At 38.7% G+C, this 13,574-nt stretch overlaps 1 protein-coding gene across 1 annotated transcript in view; it reads left to right on the top strand.

Moving 5' to 3' along the window:
• LOC102773475 (YEATS domain-containing protein 2) overlaps window positions 1-13,574 on the top strand; it is a 57,342-nt gene that overhangs the window by 20,635 nt on the left and 23,133 nt on the right. The window contains exons 10-15 of the mRNA XM_006773651.2: window positions 5,757-6,015; window positions 6,552-6,713; window positions 8,774-8,952; window positions 9,975-10,133; window positions 11,786-11,962; window positions 13,002-13,185. Of these exons, the coding sequence (XP_006773714.1) occupies window positions 5,757-6,015; window positions 6,552-6,713; window positions 8,774-8,952; window positions 9,975-10,133; window positions 11,786-11,962; window positions 13,002-13,185 (1,120 nt within the window). The remainder of the gene's footprint in view (window positions 1-5,756; window positions 6,016-6,551; window positions 6,714-8,773; window positions 8,953-9,974; window positions 10,134-11,785; window positions 11,963-13,001; window positions 13,186-13,574) is intronic.

Here is a 13,574-nt window from a genome sequence, read left to right on the forward strand (position 1 = left end):
ATGTAAGGAGCAGCGAGCAGGAGGGCAGTAAGGAGCAAGGGGTCCTAGTCCTCCCCTCCCAACCCAGTGCACTAATATTGTGCACCGGGCCTCTAGTATATTTATAACAATACAGAACAAATGGTGTCTGCCTTGTAAAACTAGAAGGAAATTAGGAATATAGAGAAGGTTTTAGGCCAAAATGTTGTATTGTTTTAAAAAAAAAAGGCAAAGCTAATTTGGGGTTGTAGTGTCCTTCTTAAGAGCCTTCCTTGTGGTATCCTTAGATAGCTGTGTGTAGGATTCCCACCAAAAGAATGCCAGACTTAACTCATTCTTGGTTATTTTAGAACAGAGGAGGAGCTGTTATCCTGTGAGTGCTATGCTCCTAGTGCAGTGGTTCTCAACCTATGGGTCGAGACCCCTTTCTCGGTCAAATGACCCTTTCACAGGGGTCGCCTAAGACTATCCTGCATATCAGATATTTACATTATGATTCATAACAGTAGCAACATTACAGTTATGAAGTAGCAATGAAAATAATTTTAGGGTTGGGTCACAACATGAGGAACTGTATTTAAAGGGCCAGAAGGTTGAGAACCACTGTCCTAGTGGATAAGCTTGGCTAATAAAAACTGTTCTCCTTTGGCCAACTTAGGATACCATGTTTTATTTGGCTCTGGGAGAGATTGTGTCATGTCCTGGAAATTTTGAAGCAATTGAATGTAAGGATAGAGATTGGCCCATGGAGGGGAAAGCAAGTCAGATGCATGGAATTTGGGGGATGAAATTAAAATAGGTCCCATACGTGTGTATTATTTTCTTTAAGAACTTTGCTTTCTTTAGGAACATGAAAATAGATTATGTATAATTTAACTTATGCAATAGGTTATTAAATTTGATATATTTAAGAAATCTGCCCTAGCCGGTTTTGCTCAGTGGATAGAGCATCAGCCTGCGGACCGAAGGGTCCCAGGTTCGATTCCAGTCAAGGGCACATGCCTGGGTTGCGGGCTCGGTCCAACATGTGCAGGAGGCAGCCAATCAATGATTCCCTCTCATCATTGATGTTTCTATCTCTCTCTTCCTCTCCTTTCCTCTCTGAAATCAATAAAAATATATTTAAAAAAATGTGAAGACTTGTCTTAGGAAAAAAATTTCAGCTGCTGTACCCAAGATATCCAAAAATCAGACTTATGTAAGTTTATTTCTATCATACATAAAGGACCAGTGGGCAGCTCTGTATTGATTCCACAGTCATCAAGAATCTAGACTTCTATTTAGTTGCTCTGTCATTCTCAAAATTTGATTTTCATCTTGTGGTCTACAAGAGCTACTTCATCTTAAGCTACCATATTCACATTTCTGGCCAGTAGCGGGAGAGAAGAGGAAGGGCGGAGGGGAGAAGCATAACCCAAAGGTTGCACTTATCACTTCTGTTCATGTGCCTATAGCCAGAAATCAGATAACAAACCTACTTGTTCGGGGGCTTGGAGCTATAGTCAGTATTCTATGTGACTGTATCCCTAGCTGAAAATTGGGGCCTCTATGAGAGAGAAAACAGAATGAATATTGAGGTTCAACTGGCAGTTTCTGCTTTACACCAAACATATTTTTCTACTATTAGAAACTTTTTTTTAATGAATACACAGAAAACTTTTTGATTAGTAAGAAGAGTTTTTATATCTCCACATCTTTAGGGGGAATGACTTTCCCAGCTCTGTTGCAGCCACAGCAACTCCATTGCCTGCAGAATGAGGGTGGTAGTCAGAATAAAGAGATTTGGGTAATCCAAAGGGATTGGTTCAACCATGCCAGGATAGCTGGGAGAATTTCTCTTCATTTTAGATTAACTTGCTTTTTAAAAAAATGGTTCTTTCTTTTGTTTCTTCCTTCTTTCCTTCCCTCCTCTCTAAACTTACGTAAAAGTGGAGAGACTATTATAATGAATCCCATGTGCCCATTATCCAATTTCAACAATTATCAGAATTTTTGCTAATCTTCTAGAATATTTTAAAACAGACATCAGATGTTACATACTTTAATTTCTCTCTAACAATCTAGGGTTTAAGATCAAAGTCCTCTGCCCTGGACAAATGCTGATGACATTAACAAATGCTAAAGACATTGACAAATGCTTGTCCTGTGGCTCTTTTGTCTCCATCTGTGGAGTTTCACTAACACTTTCTTTAGTTAGTGAGTGCCATGGTTAGCTTGGCATTTCGTAAACTTATTCTCGTTTATGCCTCGGAATCTTATGAGGTAAATATTATAGATGAGGTGTCTAAAGCTAAACCTCAAAGAGGTTAAATAACTTACCCAGCTACTAACTGAGGAAACAAAACTGGGGAAACAGGTGTGACTGTTTAGAAAAACCTGTCCTCTATATCAGTGGTTCTCAACCTTGGCTGCACATTAGAATCACCTGGGAATCTTTTTTAAAATCCTGATTTCTGGGCCTCATCTTCTGGAAATTCTGTTTCTTTGTTACTAATGTTGTGGCCTCACCCCATAACAAAGAAACAGAATTTCCGGAGGATGAGGAAATTCCTTGACCGGAATAGAACCCGGGATCCTTCAGTCTGAGGGCCAACGCTCTATCCACTGAGCCAGACCGGCTAGGGTGGGACCATTTTCTTTACATCAGTCATATTGTCCAAGCACATGACAAGTGCATTTCTCTATATTTACATTCTTTGAAAAGAAACCATGTATGATTTAGTAATTATTTAACTTAAAAATCCCATTCATCAGTTGTGTTTGGTTTATCATTTTGTCCCACCTCTTAAGTAATACTATTTTTATATATATTTTATTGATTTTTCACAGAGAGGAAGGGAGAGGGATAGAGAGTTAGAAACATCAATGGGAGAGAAACATCGATCAACTGCCTCCTGCACACCCCCCACTGGGGATGTGCCCGCAACCAAAGTACATGCCTTTGACCAGAATGGAACCCGGGACCCTTGAGTCCGCAGGCCGGCACTCTATCCATTGAGCCAAACCAGTCAGGGCTTAAGTAATACCCTTATTTTTTAATTTAGAAATATTCTAAGAATCTTTAGAATTCTTTAAAATAGAGAATATAATATAGTCATTACTCACATATCCTCCACCCTAAATTAACATGTTCATATTTAATTTAAATCATTTTTTCTCCAAATAAAACATGATTGATAAAGGTGAAGTCCACTTTCTTCTTTCCAAAAGCAACACTATCATGAATTTGAATGTGTAGTTTCTCAGTCCATACTTTTATTATGTAAAAACACATAGCTATAAATAACATGTAATGTTTGTGTGTTTGAAGATTTACATAAAAGATACAGTTGATCCTTGAACAAATAGGTTTCAACCGCACAGGTCCACGTATTCACACATTTTTTTCAAGAAATACCTGTACTGTTTGATCTGTGGTTGGGAGTCCACAGATGCAGAGGGCTGACTGTATCCTTTGAGCTACACTATTTTATATGGGGGACTTGAGCATCCATGGATTTTGGTATCTGCAGGGGTTCCTGAAACTAGCCCCTATAGATACTGAGGAATACCTGATACAGTTAAGTTTTGGTGGAGACAAAAGTTATACTTGGACTTTTTTTACTGTGGGGGTAATGGTATCCCAGATGCCTATGTTCAGGGGCCAACTATACTCTTAAAAGTAAAATTGCTACAACATGTTTTATGTGAATTCTCAGTTTTATTAGATATGCCAGTACCTCTCTGAGTGGCTGTACAGATATACTTAAATAAGCAGTGAACAAAAGCTCCTGTTTCTTCATATCCTCCAGCCAATTCTTTTTTTAAAAAATATATTTTATTGATTTGTTACAGAGAGGAAGGGGGAGGGATAGAGAGTTAGAAACATCGATGAGAGAGAAACATCGATCAGCTGCCTCCTGCACACCCCCCACTGGGGATGTGCCCACAACCAAGGTACATGCCCATGATCAGAATCGAACCCGTGACCCCTCAGTCTGCAGGCCAACGCTCTATCCACTGAGCCAAACCAGTCAGGGCCTCCAGTCAATTCTTGGTGTTATCAGACTTTTAAAATTTTCCCCTCCAATCTGATGGGTAAAAGTACTTTCTATTTTCTTTTTTGCCTTTTGAAGGCAGATCTTTTGCCATTCTTGTAAAAATGTTTTCATCTAGATTCTGGTGAGAAGGTCTTTTTATGAAATAAATTGTGTCTTCTAATTGAGCATCCTATTATTTTGTCTTAAAAGAGCTCTGAAGTATTTTCTCACTTGGAAAGAGTTCACTCTATAGTATTTCCAGAACTAGATATTTCTAATGTTCATAATTTGGGTACTGGGGTCTTTTTTTAAAAAGTCATTTAAATATTCTTTTTGTTTACACTTTTCCATTTTTAACCAAATGTCTATGTTTAGGAAAGATTAGAAGTATATAGAAAGAGATGGCTTCTTAAAAATCAGTTGAAAGAAAAAAAATCATTTGGAAGAGGTGACATCATTGTTAGGAAGGAGTTCTAGAGATAAAGAAATAATAGTTTCAGATAGAGGTAATATAGAAGGGCTTACGGAAGAGGTGATGTTTGCCCTAGCCAGTTTGGTTCAGTGGATAAAGCACTGACCTGCAGACTGAAGGATCCAGGTTCAATTCTGGTCAAGGGCACATACCGGGTAGCAGGCTCGATCCCTAGTAGGGAGCATGGAGGAGACAACTGATCAGTAATTCTCTCTCATTATTGATGTTTCTATCTCTCTCTCTCCCCCTCTCCCTTCCTCTCTGAAGTCAATAAAAATATATATTTTTAAAAATATATATATAGGGTTATTTAAAAAAATGAAGAGGTGATAGTTACATTTTCATAGTGGAGTTTATAGTTCATATATCAGAATGTTTATTGCAGTTTTTCATAATGTAAAGTTTAGAATTACCTAAATATCCGTGCAGTTATGAAATGTTTACATACATTATGGTATATCAATTCTATTATATTATTACTTGGTTATCTAAAAATGTATTTAAAAAACAATAACTGCTAAAGGCTTGTGATATGATGAAGAATTAAAAATTATGTGTGATCCTAATCTGAATTAAAATAAATATTAAAAAGAATTAGAAGTAAATTCACATTTTATTTATTTAACTTTTGTTTTTCTCTGAAAAATCACAAGTCAGGTAGGGCCAGTGTAATTTGTTGAAGCTTACTGCTGTTTATTACGGGAAATTCTAACCAATGATTCAGTGGCAACAATTTTTTTAAAGGGCCATGGTTCTTTGACATAATTAGTAGTATGTAGAAGTAAATTAAGACCAATCTAGAATAATCTTTGTGGAATAATGTACATGAAAAATGCTAATAAACCGTGTTTTAGGCTTACAAAATAACTGAATATTTTGCAGTTTACAATGCTTCCAGATATTTTAAATAAAGATGGAAAATTTAAAAAAAAAAAGAAGTAAATTCACTAAAAATATTGAGAGGGTTTTTTTCTGAATGAATGAGTAGGATTTTTTCTTACACTTCTGTATTTTCTATGAAAACATATATTTGTATAATTAAAACAACTAATAGTAGCAGGGGTTAAGAGAAAAATTATAACCTCTTATTGTAATAATTTCCAAATTGTAAGAAATATTGCTGTTCGCATCTATCATAGGTTGCCTTGCTACATTGGATTAGACCCCAAGCACTGTATGTAGAACAGTGCTTTGTTCTTTGCTAGTACACAGTGACTCTTCTGTTCTAAGTGCTCTCGAAGGACTTTGAGAAGAAGCACTGCTGGACTTTCCTCTGTTTTGAACAGGTTGTTGGGGTGCCAGTTGGGTCTACTTTACCTTCAACAGTGAAACAGGCTGTGGCAATCAGTGGTGGCCAAATCCTCGTAGCCAAGGCCAGCTCTACCGTTGCCAAAGCAGTTGGTCCAAAGCAAGTTGTGACCCAAGGAGTTGCCAAAGCAATTGTGAGTGGAGGTGGAGGAACCATTGTCGCTCAGCCAGTGCAAACCTTAACCAAGGCCCAGGTCACTGCTGCTGGCCCTCAGAAGAGTGGATCCCAGGGTTCAGGTAACTAATACTGTTTGTGGGTACTCAGCAGCAGTGCCTACCAAAATGTTCTTTGCTAGTGATTTTATTTGGTATTTGGTTCTGTCTAGAAAACCTAGTAAGGTGTGTGTGTGTGTGTGTGTGTGTGTGCGCGCGCGCGTGTGTGTGTGTGTGTGTGTGTGTAAGCAGTAATAATAAAAATACAGCTTGTTTCTTATGATACTGCTTTTAGGTTTGAAGAATAATTCTCATTTGTCCTCATTTCCACTTTGGGTTGTATTTCATACTTAAAACTTTGTTCAGTCATTGCAGCATTTTGAGATATGAAACATTTGAATGTGTCCTAGGCTTTGATATGTTGTTTCAGTGAAGGCATTATATTTAAGAACATTTGCCTTTAAAGCATTGTGTATCTGAGAAACAAACTTTAGAGTTTACTTTTTGTTACCTCTTTTTAATAAGTATTTTATTCTGTGTTTTAATTTTAGAGTTGGTATTGCCCTAAGTTCCATTTTATCTTATTGTCTTTCTTCTCTTTTTCTTCTTTATCATTTTAGTAATGGCAACGTTGCAGCTACCAGCCACTAACTTGGCCAACTTGGCAAATTTGCCACCTGGCACTAAACTTTACCTTACAACAAACAGCAAGAACCCTTCAGGAAAAGGAAAACTGCTGCTCATCCCTCAAGGAGCCATCCTGCGAGCCACCAACAGTGCTAGTTAGTCCATCATTAACTCGTTTGGTTCTTGGGTCTCTGGGTATGTTCATCTCATCCACCTGAGGCTCAGTTTTTACCTGTTTCAGGAAGCATTTCCATAGCTTTGGTGGCATAATGGTAGTATTTGCCCAAATGCACTTAAAACATGTGCATAATTTAACAAGAATTGGCTTTAAGTAATCATAGTCTTACAAGGTGGCACTATTATTTTGGGCTTATCTACTCAGAGTTTGGGATCAGGGCCGGATTACACTGAAGAGGTATGGCTCTTGAGGCTGTGCTGGGAGAAAGCTGTCTGTGTGAACTGTAAATGAAGAAAGGTCTTCCTTTCAGAGGTAACTGACAACAGGTGATACCTGGGAAGAAGTTCTATACTTCCAGTAGCTGGAACCTATTTCTATTTTAAAGGAGACAGGAATAGGACTTGGATCAAGAGTCTCCACTTGCCATTGTTCAGATATGCTGCTTAAGTGTGCTAGGTTTGGAGGTGGAAAGAGAAATACTGGTTCAGCCTAAATATATGTCTTAAAGCCCCAAGGAATTAAGTGGTGTATCAGACTTACATAAACTGCTTTGACATACAGAGAAAAACAATTTGAGTAGTGTTGTAAAGGGAAAGGTCAAAGGGAATACTTCCCTCTGAATCAGAAATACAATTAGTACAGCATTCAAGTTCATTAGAAATTAGCCACTCCTGTCAAAATGCAGTGTGTGTAAGCTAATCACCGTTTTGTTTATTGTGTCTAATGGGTGATTTCCAGTCTCTTAACCTGGTATTTTTTTCTTCATACCCAATTTTTTTCTTTATTCCAGAATTCATCAGTTACTTAGATGTTAGTTAATGTACAGTATGTTACCCAAAGGGAAGTAAAAAGGGTCCATAGGCTTTAAAGTGGAATTTGAAGAGCTAAAAAGAATGGGACCCTGCCCTAGCCAGTTTGGCTTAGTGGATAGAGCATCAGCCTGGGAACGTAAATGTCCCAGGTTCAATTCCAGTCAAGAGCCTGTACTTGCCCAGGTTGCGGGCTCCATCCCCAGTAGTAGATGTGCAGGAGGCAGCTGATCGATGTTTCTCTCTCATCGATGTTTCTAACTATCTCCCTTCCTCTCTGTAAAAAATCAATTAAAAAAAAAAGTTCCAGCTAACATTTAAAAAAAAAAAAGAATGGGACCCTGAAGTCATCATAAATATGAAGAAAGTCTTACCGAAACTGGTTTGACTCAGTGGATAGAGCGTCGGCCTGTGGACTGAAAGGTCCCAGGTTCAATTCCGGTCAAGGGCATGTACTTGGGTTGCGGGCACATCCCCAGTAGTAGATGTGCAGGAGGCAGCTGATCGATGTTTCTCTCTCATCGATGTTTCTAACTATCTCCCTTCCTCTCTGTAAAAAATCAATTAAAAAAAAAAGTTCCAGCTAACATTTAAAAAAAAAAAAGTCTTTATTTTTTCCAGGGGGATAGAAAGAGTACTGTAAAATCACACTAAATTCTAGCAGTTCCACTGAAATTGAATCAGATGCCAAAAAGTTTGGAAGCATGTCAGTGAGTACATTGAAGTGTTGATTAAAATCAATCAGTGGTTGAGCATCAACCCATGAACCAGGAGGTCACAGTTAGATTTCTAATCCGGGTATATGCTCAGGTTGCTGGCTCAATCCCCTGTAGGGGGCGTGCAGGAGGCAGCCAATTGATGATTCTCATTGTTGATGTTTCTTTCTCCCCCTTTCTCTCTGAAATCAGTAATATATTTTTTAAAAATAGTTGGTTAGAAAATGTCAGTATCAGACTTTCTCATGTTCTTCCACAACTAAGTCAAAACAGTTGTCAAAGGTAAGTTCTTCATTGTACTCAGAGCTGTACTAGTCAAATGTCATGCAGTTGAAAGTAAATAGATGTCACTCTTCAATTCTAGGAAGTTCTCACTCTTGTCAGAGAAAGAAGAAGAAAAATAGGGAAGGGAGGAAATGGTGCTGTAAAGGAAATATCTCTGGGCTCACCTGTTTTTCTGTTAAGCTTCTTGATACTTTTTGTAATGTTGCTGTCATTGATTGTATTTGCAGACCTACAGTCCAGTTCAGCTGCCAGTAGTGCTGGTGGTGCTGGAGGCAGCGGCAGTGGAGGTGGCAGCAGTGGCAGTGGAGGAGGGGGAGGAACAGGAGGAGCCCAAAGCCCCGCTGGGCCTGGAGGGATATCCCAGCACCTGACCTACACATCTTACATCCTCAAGCAAACGCCTCAGGTCTGCTCATTATGACTGGTATCTTTTAAATCATTCTGTTATTTAATAACTGCTTTTAGCTATACTGGATTTTCCAATACAGCTCTGGGATCAGGAGTCAAAAACTGACATTTTAGCTGTGTTGTAAATCTATATTATCCTATATAATAATAGGCTGATATGTAAATTGTCCCCTCAGGAGTTCCACTGACCAGGAGTTCGATTGCTCACTATGACGTGTGCTGACCACCAGGGGGCAGCGCAGAACGAAGGACGGCCCCAGCCAGTAGCTGGCAGTTGAAGGAAGGCAGGCCCCAATTGGCCGTGATTGCCGACCAGGCCTAGGGACCCTACCTATGCACGAATTTCATACACCATGCCCTTAGTTTGTTATAAATGTTACAAATCTATATTTTGTTTTGAGAGAAGAAGGAGTAGAGATTCAGGAAGACTTAAGTAACTTACTCAGGGCTTCTCTGCTAAGCCAGTGCAGGCTTTGGATTTAAACCCAGATCTTTCTGACACAAAGAAAGATTTTCACTCTGCTAATGCTTCCCAAATCCATGAGGTAATAAACAGTCTTAATGTGCAGTTCAAAATGTTCTCTCAGAAAGGAGTAACCAAAGAGATGCTATCAGACTGTAGTATTTGGAGTTAGGTTGGATTCAAGATGAGGACCGGGTTTCTGCCTTCTTCCCCTTGTCACAAAGTCTTGGCTCTCCTCTAAGGAAAGTAGTGGAATTTTAATTCCAGACATTTTTTTGAGAGGGATGGGTAGTAATCATTCTGAATTATTAAATCCAGCTTTCAGGACTAGATTACATGAGTTTCCCACACCTGCTCTGTAACTACTGTGCACAGTTTGAGACTTAGGATAACTGTTGGTAGCGACACTGAGCACTGTTCTTTTCAGTTATTTTGGCTGAGTTGCAGAATAAAGGAGCATTGTAGCTTGTAACATGGAACCTTGTGATTTAAAGGATCAGAGGAAGTTATTTGAATTTAACAAGTTACTGATTCGGTCTTTATTTTTTCTAACTTAGGGCACATTTTTAGTTGGCCAGCCATCACCTCAGACATCTGGAAAACAGCTGACTACTGGGTCAGTGGTCCAAGGTACACTGGGAGTCAGCACATCTTCCGCTCAAGGACAACAAACATTGAAAGTCATCTCTGGACAAAAAACCACTTTGTTTACCCAGGTAAATACACACACACACACACACACACACACACACACAAATACATGGTGATTGTGGCATTTATTTACAAATTTACACCTTACTCTTTGCACAAAGAAATTAAGGTTACATGAGAAAATGAACAATAAAGTAGTATAGAAAAAATAATAAAGCTGAAACTGGTTTGGCTCAGTGGATGGAGCGTCGGCCTGCGGACTGAAGGGTCCCAGGTTCAATTCCGGTCAAGGGCATGTACCTGGGTTGTGGGCACATCCCCAGTGGGAGATGTGCAGGAGGCAGCTGATCAATGTTTCTCTCTCATCGATGTTTCTAACTATCTCCCTTCCTCTCTGTAACAAATCAATAAAATATATTTAAAAATAAAAATAAAAAAAATAATAAAATCTTGAGATTTGGGAAAACATATGTAGAATGAGAAGATAAAGCTTGAGTTATTTAGAACTACAAATAGTAATGTCCTATACAGTTAATAAAATTTGCCAAACCAGAGCAAGAAGCATTATCAGTCATAAAGATTACACTATTTGTGAGAGAGAAAAACTAACCACATAATATTTCCTAGAAGAAACAAACATTTTCTTGACATTTCATTCTAATATTTCTCTGGAGGGACTTCATGCAGGAGATGCTAAATACTGAGAGATGATTTCAGCCACACTGTCCACACAAGAAGTGAACACTGCAGGGAGTTTAGTGCATGTTTCCACGGCACTTTTTAATATAAGCCAAAAACATCATCATTCTTTTTAATTTTAGTCATTTTTGTGACTATGAAATGATACTCAGGGTGTAAGACTCTAATTCACATTGTGCTGTGGCTGCTGCTCCTGGATTCTAATCATGGCTCCAGCTTCAGTTATTAGCTGTGTGACCCCTGGTAGTCATTGAGATGATCTCTCATCTTTAAAGTGGGACTAAAATCTACCCTATAAAGTTTATGAAAAGATTAAATGATATAAGATAAGTAAATGACATATGTAATGACATAGTATGCCCACAGAGACTGAAAAATGGTATGATTTGTAGGATGCATTAATCTGGAGCACAAAGCAATCATTTAGACCAGGGGTCAGCAGATTACACCCAAAGCTTCCTATTTTTATGAATAACATTTTATTCGGACATAGCCACACCCATTTAATGCTATAGAAGTAAAGTTGAGGAGTTGCAACAGAGATCTTATGGCCTGACATGCTCACTCATGCTGTTGCTGAGCCTTGTTTTAAACTGTTAAAAGTATAAGTTGTTGAATGATTCTCCAGGACTAAATGCTAATCCTGTACTAGCCTAAAGAACCATTAATTTACCCATTTAAATCTGGCCCTCTCAGTTCAATTTTCATGTTTAAAGATTATATTTAAGAGCACTTTGGACTCAATTATTTTAATAACAAATGGCCTGGTATCTCTGAAGACACTGCTGCCAAATAGTAGCTTGCAATTGCATTCATTTTCTTGTTCTATATTAGGGGTAAAGGAACGTTTGTAGGTACAAGGTCATAAACTTGAGAATTTGCACAAACACTTCCTATAGTTGTCATCAGCAAGAGTTTCTTGGACATGCTCTAATTCTGCAGGCATCTGTAAGCAAGGAATGAATTGTGCCTGTTAACGAGGGCAATATTATTACTTCAACCCATTTTGTTTTTGTAGGCAGCCCCTGGGGGACAGGCCTCTCTAATGAAAATATCTGATGGTACATTGAAGTCTGTGCCAGCCACCTCACAACTCTCAAAGCCTGGAACCACCATGCTGAGAGTAGCAGGAGGGGTTATCACAACTGCCACTTCGCCAGCTGTGGCCCTCTCAGCAAATGGTCCTGCACAACAGGTGAGAATTAGCATGAACATACAAAATCATAATGAAACAAAAAAGCACTAAAAACCCAAGATACTCAGCAGGCACACAAGTGGGCCATATTACTCTTTTTAAAAATGGAAATGTAATTTACATGTCCTAAAATTCACCATTTTTAAGTGTACAATTTAGTGATTTAGATTATGTCCCCAAGGTTGTGCAACAATTGCCATCTAATTCTACGAACATTTTTTTCCATCCTGAAAAATAATGCTCTGTACCCAGGAGCAATCGACAGACATTTGTGTTGTGTCTACCTTTTGACTACAATGTATAATGCTGCCATAAACGTTTTGTACATGTTTTTGTATAATATATTTTCATTTCTCTTGGCTGTATACCTAGGAAAGGAATTGCTAGATCATCTAGTAACTATGTTTAAGTTTTTAAGGAACTGCCAAACTTTTCCAAGCGGCTGCACCATTTTAGATTTCATCAGCAATGTATGAAGATTCCAGTTTTTCCACATCCTTGCTGACACTTGTTCATACTCATTTTTTAAAATTATAGCCAGTCTAGTGGGTGTGAACTCGTAATTCATTGTGGTTTTAATTTGCATCTCCCTGTAGCTAATGATATTGAGGGGTTTTTGTGGGTTTTTTGTGTTGTTGTTTTTTTTAAGATTTGTGTACCTTTAGAGAAATGTCTATTCAGACATTTGCCCATTATTTAATTGAGTTATTTATTATCTTTTCCTTATTGATTTAGATATACAATGTGGCAGATCGATAAAATTGAATATGATTCAGCTATCAATAGGAATGAAATCTTTTATAAATGTGGTCACCCTGTGATACCGCCTCATTTAAAAAATTTCCTGGCCCATGAAATCTAGAAATGTAGGAACCACCAAACTAGAGAAGCAGTCTTTCTAAATGGCATTACATTTAATAAGTAGGCAATAATAGCTAGTAGATAATATTTATTGAGTATGCTGCATGGCCGTCACTGTCCTCCATAAGTTACTGCTTTCTTTTATATTTCTGTTATACCTGGCCCTGCGGATGAGCAGTCAGAAGGAACAGCTCCCAGTTCATCATCCACTGTAGGTTCCATAATGAAAACTGCTGGGCAGCAGCAGGTGTGTGTGAGCCAGGCCACCATGGGAACCTGCAAGGCTGCTGCTCCCTCTGTCATCAGTGCCGCGTCCCTGGTGTCCACACCTAACCCCATCTCCGGGAAGGCTACAGTGTCAGGTCAGTTGTATCATAATGATACTATTTCTCCCTTCCTTCTTTGGCTATAATATTTTTGGAAGGTCTTAAACAATATTTTTATAATTTAATCCTCTCCCAAGGATATTTTTTTATTGATTTTAGTGAGAGGTGGGGGAGAGAGAGAGAAACATGGATTGGTTGTCTCCTGAACATACCTCAGCCGGGGACAAACCTGCAAACTGGGTGTTTGCCCTCACTGGGAATTAAACCAGCAACCTTTCAGTGCACTGGACAACGCTCAACCATCTGAGCTGCACTGATTTTTTTATTGTATTTATTCACTAGAGGCCCGATGCACAAAATTCATGCAAGAGTAGGCCTTCCTTCCGCCAGCTGCCAGCACCAGCTTCCCTCTGGCACCCGGGACC

The sequence above is a fragment of the Myotis davidii genome, unplaced genomic scaffold (assembly GCF_000327345.1).
Source record: "Myotis davidii unplaced genomic scaffold, ASM32734v1 scaffold27, whole genome shotgun sequence".
Taxonomy (NCBI): domain Eukaryota; kingdom Metazoa; phylum Chordata; class Mammalia; order Chiroptera; family Vespertilionidae; genus Myotis; species Myotis davidii.